Below are 19,061 nucleotides of genomic sequence, written 5' to 3'. Positions count from 1 at the left end.
GTGGAATAGAGCACTTTAAAACAAGGAAAAGAAGAAAATATCCTCGTGAAGACGCAAATGAGTAAAATAAGATCAGAAAAGATAGAGTAGCACACCGACAATCAACGTAATGAGGTAATAAGATCAGATAGATATATAGAAGAAAATAGACAGAATTCTAAAAGATATTCAAGGGAGGATTGTGATGACCCTTGGGAGATCATGTAGAGTTGGCTGTACTTGGGCACTCATGTTCGAGAAATCATTCGTGGCCTTGTAACTAGCGAGATCCCCGTCAAAAGAATGACGTGTCCGTTCATTCGAATTCCCGTAGTCCACTGGCTGAGGGTGCGGGCGTTGATCAAGACTATTTGCAAAATTTGTTCCGTTACTTCCATTCTGGCTCCTTGTATTATGGGTGTGAGGAGTACGTGTAGCAGACGGCGCATACACGGCCTGGTGATCGTCTGAAAAGGGATTTTGCTTCATGGAAGGTTTAATTGGCTTCCCTGGGTCCGAAGAAGTTGCGGAGTCATCCCCGAGACCACTAGGAGGAGCAGCTGGAGGAGGCACGTACGTCTCGTGTTGTTCCAGGTATTTGAATTTACCCTGGGTCACCCATTCACGAACAATATCCACATCGTAAGGGAAGAAGACCTTCTGGACCGACTTGATGGCAAACCGAGGGAGGAGACAAATCAACACAGTGATGAGAAGGACCACCCAGAAGGACAAGGAACCATATACTTCCGCTCCTGAGTGGTAGAACTGGCCGGACTCAGTGAAACAGGAATAGATACCAGTCCAGGCAAAGATGAGGAGCGAGCTGATAGCGTTAATCAGCACGGTCAGCCAGTCCCATCTGTATGTATTCAGGAGAATGTAAGTGTTGCTGGAGACGACGGCAGCACAAGCAACCAGAATTCCCATTCGTGTTCGGTCATTAGTATTCAACCCATTTGCAGTTACGAAATTCGCGGGTTGGTACAGGAGATACGGCATGAAGAAGCAGATAATTGACTGGTACAGACCGTCGGCCATGTACAACCTGGAATTCGTTAATAACTGAAAGAAGGAGAGGGAGCAAAAAAGACAAGAGAATCTTGACGTTAACATACCAGAATTTGAGCTGTGACCATTCCTTCCGCTCGATACCTCTCATGTAAAGCTGAGGAACAGCCAGCGACACCTTATCGTCGACGTCTTGATCAAGGATTCCCATGAAAATAACAGGCAATGATGTGAAAACAACGTTGACGAGGACAATGTATGTGTATTCAAACAAATAAGAACCGTCGAAATCGTTGTAAATGCAGTACCAAAAGAGAGTAAATGTCCACACCAAGTTCTATGCGAGTTATTACCCTGAGTTCGAGTTGTGACTTGAATAAATGGTGTCTGGATCAAGTCGAAATCACTTACCTTGTAGAAGAAGTTGGCAATCGTCTCTCCCATACGACGATAGGAGTATCTTCCGTGGACTAAGATGAGCCGTTGGAGGAACCGGAATTGTCCAATGGCATAATCTGACGACATGGCCGCTTGTCGACCTTCTTCACCAGCGATACCGACACCGACATCCGCTTGCTGAATCATGGTAACATCGTTGGCACCATCACCGATTGACAGAGCCATAATGTTCAGACCATTCTTGACTAGTTTCACAACATCCGCCTTTTGGGCAGGGCTGACTCGACAGCAAAGAACCGACCGGCACTGCTTGCAAAGTAAAAGGAACTTTTGCTTCAATTCATCGGAGAGCATAAGCTTGAGGGAGTCACCGTTGATTACGACGGCATGCGTTGGCGGTGGTGGGGCATGTTCCTTGCGAGCAGCAAGGAGCTCTTCGTCGCTGCCAGTCAAGCCGAATTTCTGCAAATGATGGTCCAATTCTTCCGCAGCCTGTTGCAGTTGAGACTCAGGGACATCGAACACAATCAATTCCATATCATTGTTCAAGAGGTTGCACGAGAAACCGATATTGATAGCTGTCTCAACCTTATCACCAGTCAGAACCCACAGCTTGATACCGGCATCTGCGAGCAAAGATATGGTATCCGGTACACTATCCTGGAGTCGATCCTCGATAGCAGTTCCACCGATGAGCATGAGGTCCTGCTCAATGGCGCTAGCCACATGTTCGAGCTTCTCCTCACGTTCGGTCAGCGCAGCAGCTGCAATGTCATGTTCCCGGCTCCATGTCTGATACTCTTCTTCATCAATCACCCGGTCTGCAACGCAGAGGGTTCGCAGTCCTTCACGCGCAAAAACCTCAAGCTGGTCAGCAGTTTTCCGTCTCAACTCCTGTTGCTTGCCATGAGCCAGGCGTGAGTAGATGATGCTGTCCGCTCCCTTGCAGAAAAGTCTGACTGTTCCGTCAGGCATCCGAATAATGGCACTCATACGCTTTCTTGAAGAGTTGAATTCAAGGAGGTTGAGAACGGTGTACGTTCGTTCTTCGCCCATGATATTGAGGATCAAATCATCGCCTGATCTTCCAATAACGGTGAAGCCGCAATCCCGAGCCGCGCATACCAGAGCGGCCTCATCGGGCGATTGTGCCTTGAACTCAATTTGGGGAGGGTCACCGGGGGTTTGTTCAGTGATAACGGTATGGCACACCGCCAAAGCAACCATAAAATGCTCAGCAGCGGCCTTCTGCTTTTCGCCGGATGCGCCATCCAGGTCCGAGACGAATTTGGATGAGACAAAGGTCAGATTTTCGTCACGTAAGTAAGGGTTGTCATGCATCCCGCGAAGCATCCCAAGCATCTTGACGGTATCGGCGGCAACCCTTTCTTGGACACGCGCAGTTTCGGCCTCCGCATCCCCACCTTCGCGGCGCTTCATACCAGCCTGTGCTTCCGTGAAAGCTTCGCCATATGGGACTCCGCTGATGGTACACTTTTTGAATTCCATGACGTTTTGGGTCAGCGTCCCCGTCTTGTCAGAAAAGATGTACTCAATTTGCCCGACGTCATCCGAGATATTCCAGGATTGGGGAACACAGGCAAGTTTTAGCTTGTCGTAATACATAAAAACATCGCGGTGAATGAAAACAGCCTGGATCGTGCGAACAATTTCCAGCGAGATGTAAAGCGGAATGGGCACCAAGTTCTGAAATAGGACAACGGCAACCCAGAATGTGACAATACCAGTAACTGGCGGGGTGGTGTCTCCAGGTGGCGAGTAATCAAAATAATTTAGTGATTTATCGCTTGAGGCCCACGCACAACCGTTGATGACGCCCATAACAAAACACATGAGAAACAGAATGACGAAGTTATAGATGACGTTCCAGTTCAAGTCCTTGGCGAGTTGCGCCCGTTTGGTTGGTGTTATGCCGGAGTTTAGCATAATCTTGGACTCGGAACCAGTGAAAACGACAACTCCCAAAACCCATTCTGTATTGCGAAGGGAACAGCCACGGAGCAACATGTTGTTGATGGTGATGGGTTCGACCATCTCCTTTCGAGGAGCATCAGGGGATTCTGGATCACGCTGATCCCAGCGGATCGAAGCGTTGTAGGAATACAAATTGGCAGTCGGGGCCTCGCTCTCGATCACAAACTCGGCCTTCTCACAATCCCTCGCATGTCGAACTTGACGACCACAGTTCAGGGCTTGTCGCACTTTTAGGTTGGTCTCCCCATCCAAGTTCTTCGTTTCAACGAAGCACGCGCCATCAAGATCGGAGGTCGACAACACAACGATATCGGCGGGAATCGGATCTTCGTTGTATAAGCGAATAAAGTCCCCAACTTGGACGCTTTTCCAGTAGTCTCGCTTGAACCGGGCCTCATCTGGGGTTTGCTTCGCCGTGTCGAGCACGCTGCCGCCTTTCTTTGGAGGCGTTGCAACGGGCGAAGGAGAGGCCCTCGGATCGCGAGCAGCCTTATCGGGATGAAGGAACTTGATTCCCTGTTCCCCATTGGAATTAGGCCACTCCGGGCGCACCTCGGGGTTGGGCGATGGAACGGGGGTCATCTGGATAGCATCATGGTCGCCACCTTGATAAGGGTTTGACAAATCGCGCTGTGAATATACTGAAGCCCGTGGAGTGGCTGTTGTCATGAAAGAAGCACGTCTGCCTTCTTCCATTTTCAGTTGGATGCCTCTCTGCTTGTTGATGAAATCCCTAGAGAATCTGTACGTGGCGACAGTCGCGCGAGTACATGCTTTCTTGATTTGTCGCCATACTGAGATGTTATCTTCGGTCGAATTGACATTGGTCCATTGCACTAAGCGGTATACCGGCGAATTATTCAATTCGTTGTCGAGTACCGTACGTCGCCAGTCTTCGATAGCATCCTTGATGGCAGTGGCCACGATAATGACAATCAGGGGGACGGCGTTCAGACCAGGGTTGTTGGCGCCAAAGATGGAGGGAATCTAAAGCCACAAATCATCAGCGCTGCAAAGATAAAAGAAGAACATTGCCAAAGGAATAGAGCAGAAGCCATACGTTGAGAATAACAACAAGCAGGAAATAGATGTTAGCAATGTTGTGGAACTGCAACCAGATGTTCTTGGGAACGAAAGTCAGTGGGGTATATTTTGCGGTTCGAATCTTGTTTCTCGGATAGTTGTTATTGGGGAAAACATCCTCGTCTCGTTCAGCTTCGGGAATCGGGATATTGAAGTAGACTCGTCGACTCGGACCCTTTTCTTCGCCCTCCCCAGGGTTGGTTGGGCCTTCAGTAGCGGGGGACTTGCGTTTCTCATCCTTCAAATCCGAGCGCCTGTGTAAGCGATCCATGATGGAAACTCTCTTCTTCACACCTCCGGGGGCATTGATCCGCGTTGTAGCCCATCGTTGGCGTTTTGTCGGCTTTGAGATCTGGCTTCCCAAGTCGCGATTGTTGCCGGCCGGATCGTTGGAAGGCTCGTTATTCATGGCGCCGAAATGCACTGAAGACATTTGTACGGCTTATCTGGGCCCTCACAAGGGCATTAAAATTCGAAAGCAAAAGGGTAACGGTGTGGATATCTAGAAACATCCGCTCCAAGTAAGCCGGACCCTGACAGTGCAGCCGTCCGCGAAATTCCTGGCCTTTCTCCTTTCTTTTTTTTTTTTTTTTTTCCCTTTTTTCTTATTTCCCCCTTTCGTTTTCAGATTGTTTCGAATGGGTTGGGGATGGCAATGGAATCCGGAGAGGTTAGGCCGCGAAAACGTAATCCATGCAAATAGTGAATCGCGACGGAGGCGATGATCGATTCGAGTAGCGTCGAAGTTGAGAGCCCGTCAGTTGTCGAGGAAGAAGAAGAGATCTATACAAAGGGTGTTTATTTCTCCAACCGTTGTCCCAGACAATAATGACTAGATGGTGGTGGTTCAATCGTTGTTGGCAAGGCGAAACGAAAACGGGGGAGTGGTGATGAAAGGACCGAGGACGGGAAGACGAAATGCAACATGGGGGCCAAACATCAGCAACCAGAAAATTTATGTCTGCCTGGAGAAAACGGGAGGGAAATGGGTACTTTATATTATATTATTCATACACTTCCTGCACAGCTATTTTACCAGCGAGGATCTGATGGTCGGTTGGGCACTAATACTCCCGCTTCCTCCGTGGGTCCTGAGACGGCGAACATCGACCAGCGCTTGTTAGAGTCCCACAAGCCCGAACCTCTGCTGCGTCACTCAAAGAGATTGCGACTTTGATTAGAGTATGGAAATATACTAGTGTTGTTCTAAGTATGCATTTGTTTGTATCTGTCCGGGTAGCTAGTTTTATATAGTTTCCAGACGCACCTAATATCCCTTGGGCCTGCCTCGTAGATATTGTATACAAGGTATCTATAGCAAGATAATTAAGCTACTGGGATATAGCCGCCTTATGCCATCAACATCGACAACAACACGGGAGTTTGTTAGCTGAGCGTGGACCACTCTTAAAGTGTTACATAGTTATCTTAGGTCGCTCGTTATTCTTACAGCTCATAACTCAGGATTTATTTATAGGCAGTAATTTACTTTACTACTCTTCACTATTCTCCCCTTAGAGTAAAGTAGTTGGAGGCCCAGCACCAGTCACACTAATTTCCTCGGAAATTGCCGCTATATCGGCACGCAGTTAAAATAACTTATATCAAACCTTTACTGCGTGTCTGCTTATATAGAGGTCTCTGCTTCTTCTATCTAGCTAAGCTATACGACTAAATACATAAAAAGGGGTAAATGACTAAACCAAATTGAGAACATCAGAATATCAAATGACCGAGCGGATGCTGAATAAAATGAGATTCTAGCGGTATCCTAACATCAACAAATGCTCATCCTGATAATAGCTGGTATTAACATCACCATTCATCTATCAAGAACCTATAGTAGGAAAGCAAACGACTTTTCTTATCTCCACACAGCGCGCAACTTACCCTCACAGTCAGTCTAAGCATGATAAAGTATGCCAAAAAGACAGTTACCCATATCAGTCTCACAGGCGCCAGTATATTTATTTTTAGAGATTTGGAGCGCGACAACCATAAGGATAAATGACCGTGCAAGTACTCGCAGGGGACTACAACCTCAAACCACCTACTCTTAGATAACGCCAGCAACAACCACAATCCGAACCGCAGAATAAAGCCTTTGGATTCTCTGGATAAACAAAACCATAGTTTTACTATTATTAATCACAGAGTCCACCAGGATAACAGTGTCACTGTGATCAGTATAGTACTGCTTAACATCATCTAGCTGATTCGCGTGCAGAAAAGTGGCCAGCGGTAAGACCTTATTGACCCCTTATGCCATAGGCTCGCCGGCCCTCACCAGCGCCACAATTAAGGTTCGCCTCTCCCCACGCAACCGGAACCCAGTTGTTTCCTTTGGAAGCCCATCTGGTTCGCAGCTGGTCTGTGCACACGAGAGACTTCGCGTATGCACGGGCCAGCTGTACTACTGGATGTAGATCACTGGTATCCTTTATTTAAAAGATGTCTACGTCGACATGTAATCCCGACTTTCATCTGCAATCAAAATGTTCTTTCAACCCTCGCTGATATTCTCCCTGAGCACGCTGCTCCTCGGGGCAACGACTGCTCTCGAATGTTCGCCGGCCTCCATCCCCCAGCCTGACGTACTCGGAGCGACCATCCTTGACCTTCAAGCTAGTGAAGCCCACAACTACAGCGCCTATAGTCTCGGTCCAGGATCGAACGACGGCGGTCGATACACGGTCAGCTTCTGCCATGTCACTGTCGTTCACACCCATCCTGGCTGGAACGATACAGTCACCACGCAAGTGTGGCTCCCCCTGAACGACTGGAATGGGCGATTCTAAGGCCTGGGAGGTGGTGGCTACAGCACCGGATTTGGGTCAATCTATCTCACGTATGCAGTTTCCCAGGGCTTTGCAGCGGCGTCCACCGACGGAGGGGTCCCCCAGCCACCTGGGGCCATTACAACCATCGCAACAGATCTGTCGTGGGCACTGAGCAGCGAGGGCAATGTCGACTGGTTTTTGCTCGAAAATTATGCATACAAGGCGACGGGCGATATGGCCGAGATCGGAAAGCAAATCACCCAGTCCTACTACGGCAGATTAGCAGAGTACTCTTACTTCAACGGCTGCTCCGGTGGTGGACGACAGGGTCTCGCCATGGCGCAGCGGTTTCCAGAGGCCTTTGACGGAATCCTTGCTGTTGCCCCTGCTATCAATATCGAGACCTTTATCCCGGCCGCATTCTGGCCGACTCTGGTCATGAACCTGCATGAGGTGTATCCCTCGCCCTGCGAGATCGACGGGTTTGTCAGCGCTGCAGTCGAGGCCTGTGACGGGCTCGACGGCATCAAAGATGGCATAATCAGTATGCCCCATCTGTGCAATGTGACTGCTTTCGACTTCATCGGACATACCTACACCTGTAACGGAACCCAGCATTCCCTGTCATCTTCCAGCGCAAAGGTCGTTCAGGCGGCCTGGTCAGTCTCTGGGAAGGAGGGCTATCCAGGGCTCAACAAAGACGCAACTCTCAGCTCATCCTCTATCACCACGGAGTGCTCAGGAAACGGCACCTGTCACAGCCCCGGAATCCCCCTAGCCGGGAACTGGATCTCGTACCTCGTGGCCAAGGATCCCACCCTGTCCCTTGCCGACATGACTGAAGCCGAATTCTTCCAGTTCCTTGCGGAGTCAAAGACAGACTACGCATCGATGCTCGCCGCGAACAACCCGGACGTATCCGAATTCAATGCCAACGGCGGGAAACTGATCGCCTGGCAGGGCCTGGCAGACGAGGTCATCCCACCGGGCGGACTGGTCGATTATTACGCGCAGGTGCTCGAGCAGGACGCCACGGCGCAGGATTTCTTTCGGTATTTCCAAGCCCCCGGAGTCGGCCATTGCTTTGGAGGGCCAGGACCGGTTCCGAACACAGCCCTGGCTCAGCTCATGGATTGGGTGGAAAGGGGGATTGCGCCGGATACATTGCATGCTACTCGAGGCACCAACAATACTTCGCGAGACTTGTGCCCGTATCCGCTACAGCAGAGATATGTTGGCGGGGATCCGAGAAATGCTACCTCGTTCACTTGTGCTAAGGCTGTTTAGTCTGGCCGGGCCTTGACAGAACCTGCTGTCCTGGTGGGGAGATTGTAGCTGAATAGTGAATACTAATATCCAGCGTTGTTCGTTTGTACATTAATGCTTATGTAGCTAGAGACGTCACCTCAATTCCATTCATTTTCCGCCTGCCATCTCTAAATGCGATAAATTAGTGAAATACATCTTGTTGGTGATGGAGTTCACATACCCGTCCTCTATTTATAGTTTTGAATTGAAATATAAGGGGTAAAGAGCATTTCTTCATTAGCAGTGGGCGATGTCGACTACAGTCAAATAGATATTATAAATGTATAGCATTGCTCATGTTTAATTCCACAGTAGTCAGGTCCATAATTACTAACTAATGCTGGTTATATACATATATATTTACATTGCAGCGCAGTACCCCAGAGCAATGAAGTGAAGATTCCCTTTGCTCAGACAAACTATGTTTTGGAGAACATGGAGTCTTCAGATCAGTCAACCTCCGCAGTTACTGCGAGTCCTTCATGAGCATTGTCTCAGTTGGATGTGGTGGTGGAGAGGCATAAACAGCCGTAGCAATACGCTCTTGGCACTGTGCTCGTCTCGAGGCGTTCTCGACACGGCGCATCTCCACTGGCCCCCGCTGGTGCGACAGCCACAGCTCCGTGATAGTTTCCAGTCCGCCATTTAAACCCCGCCGAGGGGCGGCGCCCTGGGGAAAGCTATCAGACGGCCAGCTATTCTTTCCTTTCCTCACACACCACATAATGGCATCCCTCGCAAGCGGCGCAGCCCGAACCGCAGCGCTCAGGAAAGCCTTCGCCCCCTTGCGACAGCATCCTTCGCGGACTCTGACCACTCGTGCAACCTCTTACACACTCAACACCGGAGCCAAGATCCCAGCTCTCGGCTTCGGAACATTCCAGGACGCTGAATCCCAGGAACAGACCGTCAGCCGCGCCTTGCAGAAGGGCATGCGCCTGATTGACACGGCCCGGGTTTACGACGTCGAAGAGCAAGTCGGAAAGGGAATCAAAAAGAGCGGTATCCCCCGGGAAGAGGTTTTCCTCGGCACAAAACTGTGGTGCAATGACTACCATCCTGATGACGTGGAGCGTGCTTTGGACGACTCTCTACGCGACCTGGATACCCCATATGTCGACCTTTTGCTGATGCACTACCCCTGCACCTTCAAGCGCGGACCCGACCGATTCCCCCGCGATGCCGAGGGCAGAATGATCCACGGCGAGACGGCTTTCGTTGACACATGGAAAGCGATGGAGAAGCTGACCAAGACCGGCAAGGTCAAGGCTATTGGGGTTTCGAACTTCAGCAAGGGCGAAATCGAGGCGCTGATTACGGAGTCCTCGACGGTGAGTGGACTCCCACGGTAGCCAAGAGGCTTGCAAAGGACTTGTAAGTGTAAGGCTGATTGATTTTCTTCTTCTTTCAGGTTCCCGCTGTTCACCAAATGGAGGTCCACCCCTATTTACAGCAGAAGGGATTCAACGAGTGGCTCAAGACAAAGGGCATCCACGTTGTCCAGTTCAGCCCTCTGGGCAACATGAACGACTTCTACCGCCAGACCGGATGGTCCAAAGAGATTGCGCATATGATGCGGGTCATCGACCAGCCACTGCTGAAGGAGATTGGCGAGAAGTACGGCAAGACCCCGGTGCAGGTGGTGCTTGCATGGGGTATCAACAGCGGTCGCTCTGTCATCCCCAAGAGCGTTGTCGATTGGCAGATTGACCAGAACTTGGAGGCAGATTTCGAGCTGCAGCCCGAGGACATGGCGCGGATTGCAACTCTAGACGCGAAGGCTCGCTTCAATGACCCCAGCTTTGACTACGAGTGGCGGTTGTACAGTGACCTGGAGGGTATTGAGGGTACTATGAGAGGAAACACGCACTAGCTGCTTTTTATAAACATTGGAAAACTATGAATACAATAAGTTAATAAAATCTGCCAAATGCATTCTTTCCACAACTTTTGGTTAACAGTATTCGTTGTACGAATAACGCTCTTTAGGAAAAATCAATCGAAGAAGCTCAACACTGGTTTGGTCAGTCCGTGTGCCACTTTTGTATGAACGTGATGTAACTGCCAGGCTGCCAGTTGGTACTATTAAGGAATCCTATTATTATTATTAAAGGAGGAACCCGTTGCACCTGGGATTGGTCTTCCCATTCTTAAATGCTCGGAGGGCGAAAAGTAGGCATCTCTTACTCGCAATATCGGGCCAAGCTTGCTCAAATAAAGGAAGACTGCGTTATCATATCCGTGCTGTGATACATGTTGGCATATAATGTATAGAAAGATGGCTAAATAACCACTAGTGGGGTACGTGACGAGTATATAATTATATATCATTTTCAACTCAAGGCAAAGTAAATCCACCATCCACGACTATATTCGAACCTGTCATATAGCTCGACGCATCCGACGCGCAGAACAGGTAAACCTAGAACACATGTTAATCCAAACTCAATCTAGAAAAGACTTTCGTCGTTACTCACTCCCTTGAGTTCATACGGCGACGCAAACCGACGGGCCGGAATCTGAGCCAACCACTTGTCGAGCATCTCCTTGGACGCATACTCCATCATCTGAGTCTGTGTGTAGCCCGGCGAGACGCAGTTGACACGGCAAAAGTCCACCCACTCCACGGCGAGTGACTTGGCCAGCTGCAGCACTCCGGCTTTTGATGCATTGTACTGCGGCAGAGTATCGGCTGAGATTAGTCTAGAACTATCCCCCAAACACCGTGTTGACGATTTATGCAGCCATAAAAAGAGAAAGGGGAAAAAACGAAGAAGCGATACGTACAGAAGCCTGTCGTTGGGGGGTGTTCACAAGTGTCGCGCTGACTGAGGCTGTGATGACCACATTTCCGAAACCTTGTTTCTTGAAGACTCTTGCGGCAGCCTGCGCAGTGTAGAATGCACCATTGACATTGACGTTCATGATATCCTGGAACTCCTCGGGGGTGTACTCCTCAGCCGCGTGCTCGGAGCAGATGCCTGCGTTGGCTACAATCACGTCCAGCTTGCCAAAGTCCTGGACGATCTGGTCAATTGCTGCGGAGATTTCCTTCGGCACTGTGACATCGGCCTGATAGGCGCAAGCTTTGGTCTGGTATTCCGAAGCGATATTTTCTGCTGTCTTGACGGTGGTTGTCGTTGTGCGGTAGAGAAGGGCAATCTTGATAGGGTTGTCAATTACTGATAGGAGGTGCGAGTTCTTAGCATACCTTGGCCCCGGCCTCAGCGTATGCAGTAGCCACAGCTAAACCAATTCCTCGCCCGCCGCCTAAGCTGTGTCAGCTAAAGGACCCCTACTCGAACGAAAGGATCCAACATACCAGTGATGGCGACGACCTTGCCGGTCAGATCGAAGAGCGTTTGCACGGGGGCATCATTGGGCTTAGAGAGGACCATCTTGAAAGGAAGGTGCCAAAGGATTTCACAGTTAGTACGTTGGAAATCTAGAAGTACAGTTGGATGTATTTATATTCCAATTGCTTTCTCGATTATTCTCGTTCTCGTCGTCCATAAACTCAGCATGGATCTTCAATAAAGGCTTATACCATATCCTGATATGTGCAGGTCTGTGATCACCGTCTCTGCATAAACTCCGTCTGGATGCGCCTCGTCTCGAGGGTGTACGACCACTGCTGCCTCTCCAGTGCTCTGAACCCGAAGGATACCATCAACCCCCGGGCGAGTATACACACGTGGAAGTATGGGTGCGAGGCAAGTAGATATTATTGATTCTAACTGCACCTCAAAGACCGGCTGAGTTCCCACCTTGCACAGTCTCCCTGGTGTTCCTGCTCGATATACTTATAAGTTTCACCGGTGTACCTCAAACCTTATCTCAGGTTCCTAATTGAATATTGTATTGTATGGAACAGCTCAGGTTCGGCGCAGAAATGTTCGGTATGCCGTGCGCATAATGTCGGATTGCCGCTGCGATAATATCAGTCTCCCTCAAGTTTACACGTCACTTGGGGTCGACAAGGGGATGCTCGCGTCGGCTGGAGCTCACCGTCTGGCATCCTCCGCATCCCCAGAAAGCCATCCGATGGACGGCCCAATAGCGGTGCAGCAATGGGCGGATGCGACCAGGCTTCCATTCACACCCCATGCCCCCGAGGCGAGCATCACCCGACGCGAGCATCCCCTTGTCGACCCCAAGTGACTCCACTTCTCCCACCCCCATTGTCTGATCCGGGGCATCCAATCCCCAGTTTTGCGGCCTGAATGAACGAATCCGGGGCGTATATCGTCTTGCTGATGTGTGTATCCTGCCCCCGATGCCCCCTATATCATGATACGTCCGACCACCCCAGGAGAGCATCGATCGCATTGCTCACCTGCCTTCTTCTTTTCTTTTGACTGCCAGCCCCCAGTATCTTCTAGCCACGGCGCATGATGTTCGGAAAGTTCAGTGACGAGCGGGCGAAATGGAAGATCGCCGCCAAGCTGGAGCAGAGATCACTGTTGATAGCAGTGAACCTCCTCGCGGGCCTCGCTATCTTTTTCTTCGGTGAGCCCCCCTAGCAAATGATTGCGTGATGTCCATGTCAACTGGAAATGACTTGTGCTGATGGCTGAACCACGCAGGTTATGACCAGGGTATGATGGGTGGAGTCAATGACTCCAAGGCGTACGTGGATCAAATGGGATTGGGATACAAGGAGAATGGGAGGATCGTTGTCACCAACACTCTGCTGCAGGGAGGCATCGTCTCGGTTTACTACCTAGGGACGCTGGTCGGATGCTTTCTCGGCGGGTATGTCAGTGATAAATACGGCCGAATCAACTCCCTAGCGTTTGGTGCCGTCTGGGGGATCATCGGCGCCGCACTCCAGTGCACCGCAATGAACCCAACGTGGATGATCGTGTCTCGGCTGATCAACGGCATTGGAACAGGCGTGCTGAACGCTACCGTCCCCGTCTATGGCTCCGAGCTTGCCGACTACGAATCCCGCGGCATGTTCATTGCCATGGAGTTTACCCTGAATATTGTCGGGGTGGTGGTGGCTTACTGGCTGGGATTCGGGCTCAGCTACATTAGCAATGGCACATCTGAGTTCCAATGGCGGTTCCCCGTTGCCTTCCAAATAGTCATGCTGCTTATTCTTGTGACAACGTGCTGGTTCTTCCCTGAATCCCCCCGTTGGCTCTGCATGATGGGCCGTCGCGACGAAGCATTCTACGTCCTCAAGCGTCTTCGCGGGTCCGCAAACGAACATTCAGCCATGCAAGAAATGCGAGAGATTGAGGCTATCGTCGAGCTCGAGCATGAGTCAGGGCAAAACGTCACCTATTTCCATATGCTGTTTGGCATTGGCGATGGAGATTTGCACATCGCGCGCCGAGTGCAACTAGTGATCTGGCTACAGATTCTGCAAAGCTGGTCGGGGATCGCAGGCGTCACCATGTACGCTCCAAGTATGTTGACTCTCTACACTTCCACGTTCGACTGCTAATGGGCTTGCAGCAATCTTCCAAATCGCCGGGTTCGATTCCCAAAAGACAATGTGGATCTCGGGATTGAACAACATCTTCTACGCGTTCGCAACCCTTATCTGTGTCTTCACGCTCGACCGCATCGGACGCCGCTGGACGCTCTGGTGGGGAGCGGCAGGACAAGCAATTGCCATGTTCGCTGCAGGGGGTCTCGCTCGTGCTGGAGTAGACCATCCCGACAACCAGGGCCCCTGGGGTATTGGCGCAACTTCCATGGTGTATCTGTACACGTTTGTCTTTGGTGCTACGTGGCTCACTGTGCCGTGGCTGTACCCAGCAGAGATCTTCCCGCTGAAGGTGCGAGCCAAGGGTAATGCCTGGGGTGTTGTTGGCTGGAGTTTGGGTAATGGGTTTGTTAACCGTCCTATCCCCCCTTTTCTGAGGATAGATGCTAATATGGTGTTGTTATCAGATCCCTGACTCTGGCGCTCCCTTACATTTTCGGCTCTATCGGCGAGAACACCCTGCACGTATTCGGTGCTGTCAACCTTATCAGTATCCCCATCGGTGAGTCTGCTCTTGTCTCCTTTCTGTCTAACAAAAAAATTGATTCATTATAAATAATCACTGTTTCCTTCCTTCTCTCGGTGCTCGCTAGCTAACCAAGAAATCCCTAGTCTGGGCTCTGTACCCCGAATCCAGCCAGCGCACACTCGAGGAAATCGATCTGCTCTTTGCAGCCAAGGCCCCCTGGGTCTGGGTAGCAGAGTCGAACTTTGCCAGGCTTATGGCCGAGAATCCAAACTTCGGTGCCGCTCGTCACGGCGGGAAAATCATCAGCGATGCGGAGAAGGCATGGAATGCTCAGTCGGAGCATGAAGAAACGGTTTCTGTCTAGCAAGGACGTGGAAGATGGAAAGGCGCTCTCCTGTCATACAATTATATTGCTGTTGTATATACGGCAATGAAGCGAGGACTCTGTGCTTTTGAGCAGTCTGTACATTTATGAACAGGTATCAATGGAGTATATATGTTTGGATATTCAAAAGAGAAGAATTCCAAATAGGAGTGTTTTTGAACAATCTCAGGCTTCTACTATAGGCAACTGAGCGCTGCTTGAGTCTCATCTCATGAGATGCGCGGAATAGATATCGGATGGAGGTTGGAATCGGCTTTCTGCGATGCACAAAGCAATATCCAATATATACTGTCAGCGGTATTATATTATTAGCTACGGCAAACATGGTCTTCCTAAACAAAATCTCTCGAGTGCGGAAATATATATGGAGTCTAGCCAGAGCTTCTCGGACATCCAGCGTCAAATATATACCAAAGGCATGGGTGCAGGAACCATTAGGAAGGGCGGCCATTGGAGCTCAGGACAGTCACAACTTGCCATTTAACTGAGATTAGTTAAACACGTGGCGATATATATATATATATATCACAAAGATGTACAAAGACCATTTATATCAGTAAAGCAATATGAAAGTTCTATTGAATTAAGAAAACAATTAATTTCAAATGTACAAATGAAACCCATGCGGGGGCTGTCTATCTTTTTTTTTTTTTTTTTTTTTTACTTAGCAAACTGCAACATGTTAGTATATAGAGTTCACTCAAGTATTAGCAACCGAAAAGAACTTACTGCCAATCACACCGTTCACGGGGATATCAATAGAGGTTGTGTAGCTGGCGGCATCGGACAGGAGGTACACGTAGGCACCGCCTAGTTCCTGCACCTCCGCCAAGCGAGGGAATCCACCATAGTACTTGAGCTGCTGCTCCCAGTCGGGCTGCTGAGGTACCCAGTATGTCATGGCAGTCTTGACTAGGCCGGGGGACACACTGTTAACACGGATGCCGTACTGCGCCCATTCCATTGCCAGGGTGTGGGTCATGTTGCGAACGCCGGCCTTGGACGCACCGTAGGGCGTGGAGGGGACGCGCTGTAGGTGTAAAGTATCAGTATCTGTTGGAAAAAGAACACGAGTTTATTATTGTTCATACCTTGTTGGGTCGGTAAGAGGCCATGGAGGCTGTGAAGACTACAGAACCCTTGATTCCGAGCTTGATAAAGGCACGGGCAGCGGCACGCGCGGTGTAGAATGCACCGAAGAGGTTGACGTTGAACAGGGTCTCAATATCCTCCTTAGTGAACTCAAGGGCGGCCTTGTGGTGGGTACGCCCGGCGTTGACCACCATACCGTGGAGAGCACCGGCCTCTTCAATGATCTTATCAATTGCAGCAGTGATGGTTGATTCTTCCGTCACATTGGCAGTAACAGCGAAGAGCTGGCCGGGGAAGCGCTTGGACACGGCAGCGAACTCGTCTCCTGTCTCACCAATATCGATGGAGTAGACCTTTGCTGCGCCGTTGGAAAGACAGCACTCGGCAATTCCGAGACCGATTCCGCGGTTGGCACCGGTGACTATGTAGATGGGACATTAGTTAACGATTTTTCGCACCCCCTATGCTACCCTCGGTGTACATACTAGCTATGACCTTTCCACTGAGACCGACCTGGGTTTGAGGGGCGTTGTCCGCCAGGAGCGCAGGCGATTCTGTCGCGGAGGGAGCCATTGTGATTATGATGGATGGTGTTGATATGGAAGCAGGCGAGTACGAAGCAAACGCAGATGATTTTAAGGAGGAAAACGCAATCTATTATATTAACAACAGAAGAGCCAACTCCTGCGCTGCCCTCCTTCTAACCCCTCCTCCGCGTCAACAAAGGCCCATCTTCATGGGACAATCCTCGGGTCGGGGCATATGCATGGCACAACCGGTCCACTCTCTCAGTGGTAGTGCCTCGAGACGGCAAATACCTCTGCAGCAAGCGCCCCCGAGACGACACAGCGTTTTCCACTCTCCGACTCCATCATTGCAGGACTCGGGGAACAAGAAGCCCAGGCTAAAAATGCGGCGAGGGCAACCTTCAGGGAGAGCGTTATATGATTATACTTGAGACACCAGAATTCTGACTTCCTCCAACCCTCCACTTTGTCCCATTTTCTTGTCCTCCTTTGTTTTTCTCTCGTCGCCACATCCACAATGGCCGCCGTGCCCGGCTGGAATTTGCTCAAAGGCAAGACTGCCGCCATCACCGGTGGCACCACTGGAATTGGTCGGGCCATTGTTTTGGCATACATCACGCAAGGATGCAATGTTGCCGTCAACCATCTGGGTCTTCCGCAGGATGAGCTGCACCGTCACAGCCTTCTCGAGGAGGTCAAGGCGATCAAGAGCAAGGGTATCAAGGCGGGTGAAATCCTGGAGCTCCCGGGCGACGTGACAAACCCCGAGACCAGCACCAACCTGGTCAAACAGGCTGTGTCGCAATGGGGGAAGCTGGATATCTTTGTCGCCAATGCGGGTGTCTTCAAGGAAGCAGAGTTCCTCAAGTTAGTAACTTGGCTAAGCCCAGACCGAGCACTTCCTCGTTCCAAAAGCCAAATGCGCTAACATGATACCTACAAGGATTGAGCCGTCCCTCCTTGATCACAGCGTTGACGTGAACGTCAAGGGCTGCTTCTATTCCTGTCAGGCTGCCGCTCGCCAGATGGTGGAGCAAGGCCATGGCGGTTCGATTATCGGTATTTCCTCTGTGAGCGCTCTAGTCGGCGGCGGTTTCCAAACCCATTACACCCCTACAAAGGCTGCCATTCTCTCTATGATGCAGTCCATGGCAGTTGCCCTTGGCAAAGACAAGATCCGATGCAATGCCCTCATGCCCGGCACTATTGCTACTCAGCTGGCCGACCACGACATGAAGAATCCTACCAAGAAGGCTGCGCTTGAAGAGCGTATCCCTCTTGGCCGTATCGGCGACCCGGAGGATATGGCAGGCCCGGCGGTTTTCCTGGCCTGCGAGGAGATGAGTCGTTATGTGAATGCCACGGGATTGCTGGCTGACGGTGGAATGTTCAGTAAATTGCAGTAGTTTGTTGGAGTGTCAGATTTTTCTTTGCATATAATTGATATCGAATAGACATAGAGGGTTGAATTCGGCCAAAGATGCTTTATGCTTCCGTAATCCAGTTGGACGCTGTGATGAGAAGTGTGCTACTCCTAAGACTTGACAAGAAAAAAAGGACCAAGCAAAGTAAATTATGTCAAGTTTTGGAAACATAGTCTACGTAGAGCCACCCATGACGTACTGATCGAAGCTCACATTTGACCTCCTGGTGAGAAAGTTTAATTATTCGAGTATTTATGTACAATTTCCGTCCCCATTTATGCCTTACCCGCAGACCCGGAGGAGATCTCCATCCATTTGATGGTCAGATCCGCCACCTTCTGAATACCCTCCTCAATAAGCTGAGCGTGCGGCATCTTGTCCACGTTTGCCCGAAGATGGTCATAGTAGTCGTCAACACAAGCCGGTTACCATTGATCTTAGTGACCCCCGCAGCCACGCAGCGCTTCATCAGCTCCGGGGCAAACCCGTTGGTGCCGTGCAGAGCTAAATTGATTCTACCGTTCGCCTGGGTGCGGACATTCTGAAATCGAATCATAAATATATTAGTCGAACAGATATCATAAAATATGGCTGGCTCATTTTTTTTTATTTTTTTTTTCTTGCAGTGATGGCGTACCCAAGGGCTCACTTGAAGTATGAAATCCTGAGTAGTCAATATTAACATAATTCCCGGGTGCCCTAGTCATCCGTGCACTCCATGTCAATCTAGATGCTTGGTCAACTTCAAAGTACTATACCATGTAACCATAAGTTATTTAATGTGAATTATTGATGACTTTTTGGATACGTATAACAGTGAGCAAGGTATTTGACCGAAATTTCCAGTGGTTGGTCTCTACTGTGGCGATATACCTTATTGTCACAACTTGGCTTGGGACCTGCCATCAAATGCCATGTATTTCCAACATGGTACTTTTAATCAGCCAGGTTCGCCCCGAATGCCCGACTCTAACTCCAGCCACATATACCACAACAACCGGGCTTTCCATATCAGCTCGTATACCTTTCGTACAATGCCCAGGGTTCTTCCATCCCACTTTTACGCCTACGATGGGTGGAAGCAGCTCTCTGGCCTACAAGGCACTTTT

General features: G+C 50.1%; 8 protein-coding genes across 8 annotated transcripts; 5 read left to right on the top strand and 3 right to left on the bottom strand.

Annotated features, from left to right (window-relative positions):
* Positions 1–168: 168 nt before the first annotated feature.
* On the bottom strand, positions 169–4,900 carry APUU_60799S (uncharacterized protein; the record flags this gene model as incomplete). Its single annotated transcript, XM_041694078.1, has 4 exons — positions 169–1,027; positions 1,098–1,327; positions 1,402–4,371; positions 4,445–4,900. 4 exons carry the CDS (start codon positions 4,898–4,900, stop codon positions 169–171), a joined length of 4,515 nt encoding a protein of 1,504 aa, XP_041559945.1.
* A 2,062-nt stretch (positions 4,901–6,962) lies between these two features.
* Positions 6,963–8,534, top strand: APUU_60798A (uncharacterized protein; the record flags this gene model as incomplete). Its single annotated transcript, XM_041694077.1, has 2 exons — positions 6,963–7,226; positions 7,332–8,534. 2 exons carry the CDS (start codon positions 6,963–6,965, stop codon positions 8,532–8,534), a joined length of 1,467 nt encoding a protein of 488 aa, XP_041559944.1.
* Positions 8,535–9,280: 746 nt separating this feature from the next.
* On the top strand, positions 9,281–10,428 carry APUU_60797A (aldo/keto reductase; the record flags this gene model as incomplete). Its single annotated transcript, XM_041694076.1, has 2 exons — positions 9,281–9,886; positions 9,967–10,428. 2 exons carry the CDS (start codon positions 9,281–9,283, stop codon positions 10,426–10,428), a joined length of 1,068 nt encoding a protein of 355 aa, XP_041559943.1.
* A 465-nt stretch (positions 10,429–10,893) lies between these two features.
* Positions 10,894–11,953, bottom strand: APUU_60796S (uncharacterized protein; the record flags this gene model as incomplete). Its single annotated transcript, XM_041694075.1, has 5 exons — positions 10,894–10,977; positions 11,033–11,230; positions 11,343–11,717; positions 11,767–11,825; positions 11,878–11,953. 5 exons carry the CDS (start codon positions 11,951–11,953, stop codon positions 10,894–10,896), a joined length of 792 nt encoding a protein of 263 aa, XP_041559942.1.
* Positions 11,954–12,470: 517 nt separating this feature from the next.
* On the top strand, positions 12,471–12,716 carry APUU_60795A (uncharacterized protein; the record flags this gene model as incomplete). The annotated part of the gene is made up of 1 exon (XM_041694074.1): positions 12,471–12,716. The coding sequence occupies one exon, from the start codon at positions 12,471–12,473 to the stop codon at positions 12,714–12,716; it is 246 nt and encodes an 81-aa protein (XP_041559941.1).
* A 230-nt stretch (positions 12,717–12,946) lies between these two features.
* APUU_60794A (sugar porter family MFS transporter) lies at positions 12,947–14,888 on the top strand (the record flags this gene model as incomplete). The annotated part of the gene is made up of 5 exons (XM_041694073.1): positions 12,947–13,064; positions 13,142–13,972; positions 14,022–14,400; positions 14,463–14,557; positions 14,668–14,888. 5 exons carry the CDS (start codon positions 12,947–12,949, stop codon positions 14,886–14,888), a joined length of 1,644 nt encoding a protein of 547 aa, XP_041559940.1.
* Positions 14,889–15,573: 685 nt separating this feature from the next.
* Positions 15,574–16,574, bottom strand: APUU_60793S (uncharacterized protein; the record flags this gene model as incomplete). The annotated part of the gene is made up of 4 exons (XM_041694072.1): positions 15,574–15,581; positions 15,639–15,939; positions 16,001–16,422; positions 16,487–16,574. The coding sequence occupies 4 exons, from the start codon at positions 16,572–16,574 to the stop codon at positions 15,574–15,576; spliced, it is 819 nt and encodes a 272-aa protein (XP_041559939.1).
* A 471-nt stretch (positions 16,575–17,045) lies between these two features.
* APUU_60792A (SDR family NAD(P)-dependent oxidoreductase) lies at positions 17,046–17,934 on the top strand (the record flags this gene model as incomplete). The annotated part of the gene is made up of 2 exons (XM_041694071.1): positions 17,046–17,395; positions 17,472–17,934. The coding sequence occupies 2 exons, from the start codon at positions 17,046–17,048 to the stop codon at positions 17,932–17,934; spliced, it is 813 nt and encodes a 270-aa protein (XP_041559938.1).
* Between the last annotated feature and the right edge of the window lie 1,127 nt (positions 17,935–19,061).

Source organism: Aspergillus puulaauensis, chromosome 6, assembly GCF_016861865.1.
Source record: "Aspergillus puulaauensis MK2 DNA, chromosome 6, nearly complete sequence".
Lineage (NCBI taxonomy): Eukaryota > Fungi > Ascomycota > Eurotiomycetes > Eurotiales > Aspergillaceae > Aspergillus > Aspergillus puulaauensis.
This window is presented reverse-complemented; position numbering and strand designations above follow the sequence as displayed.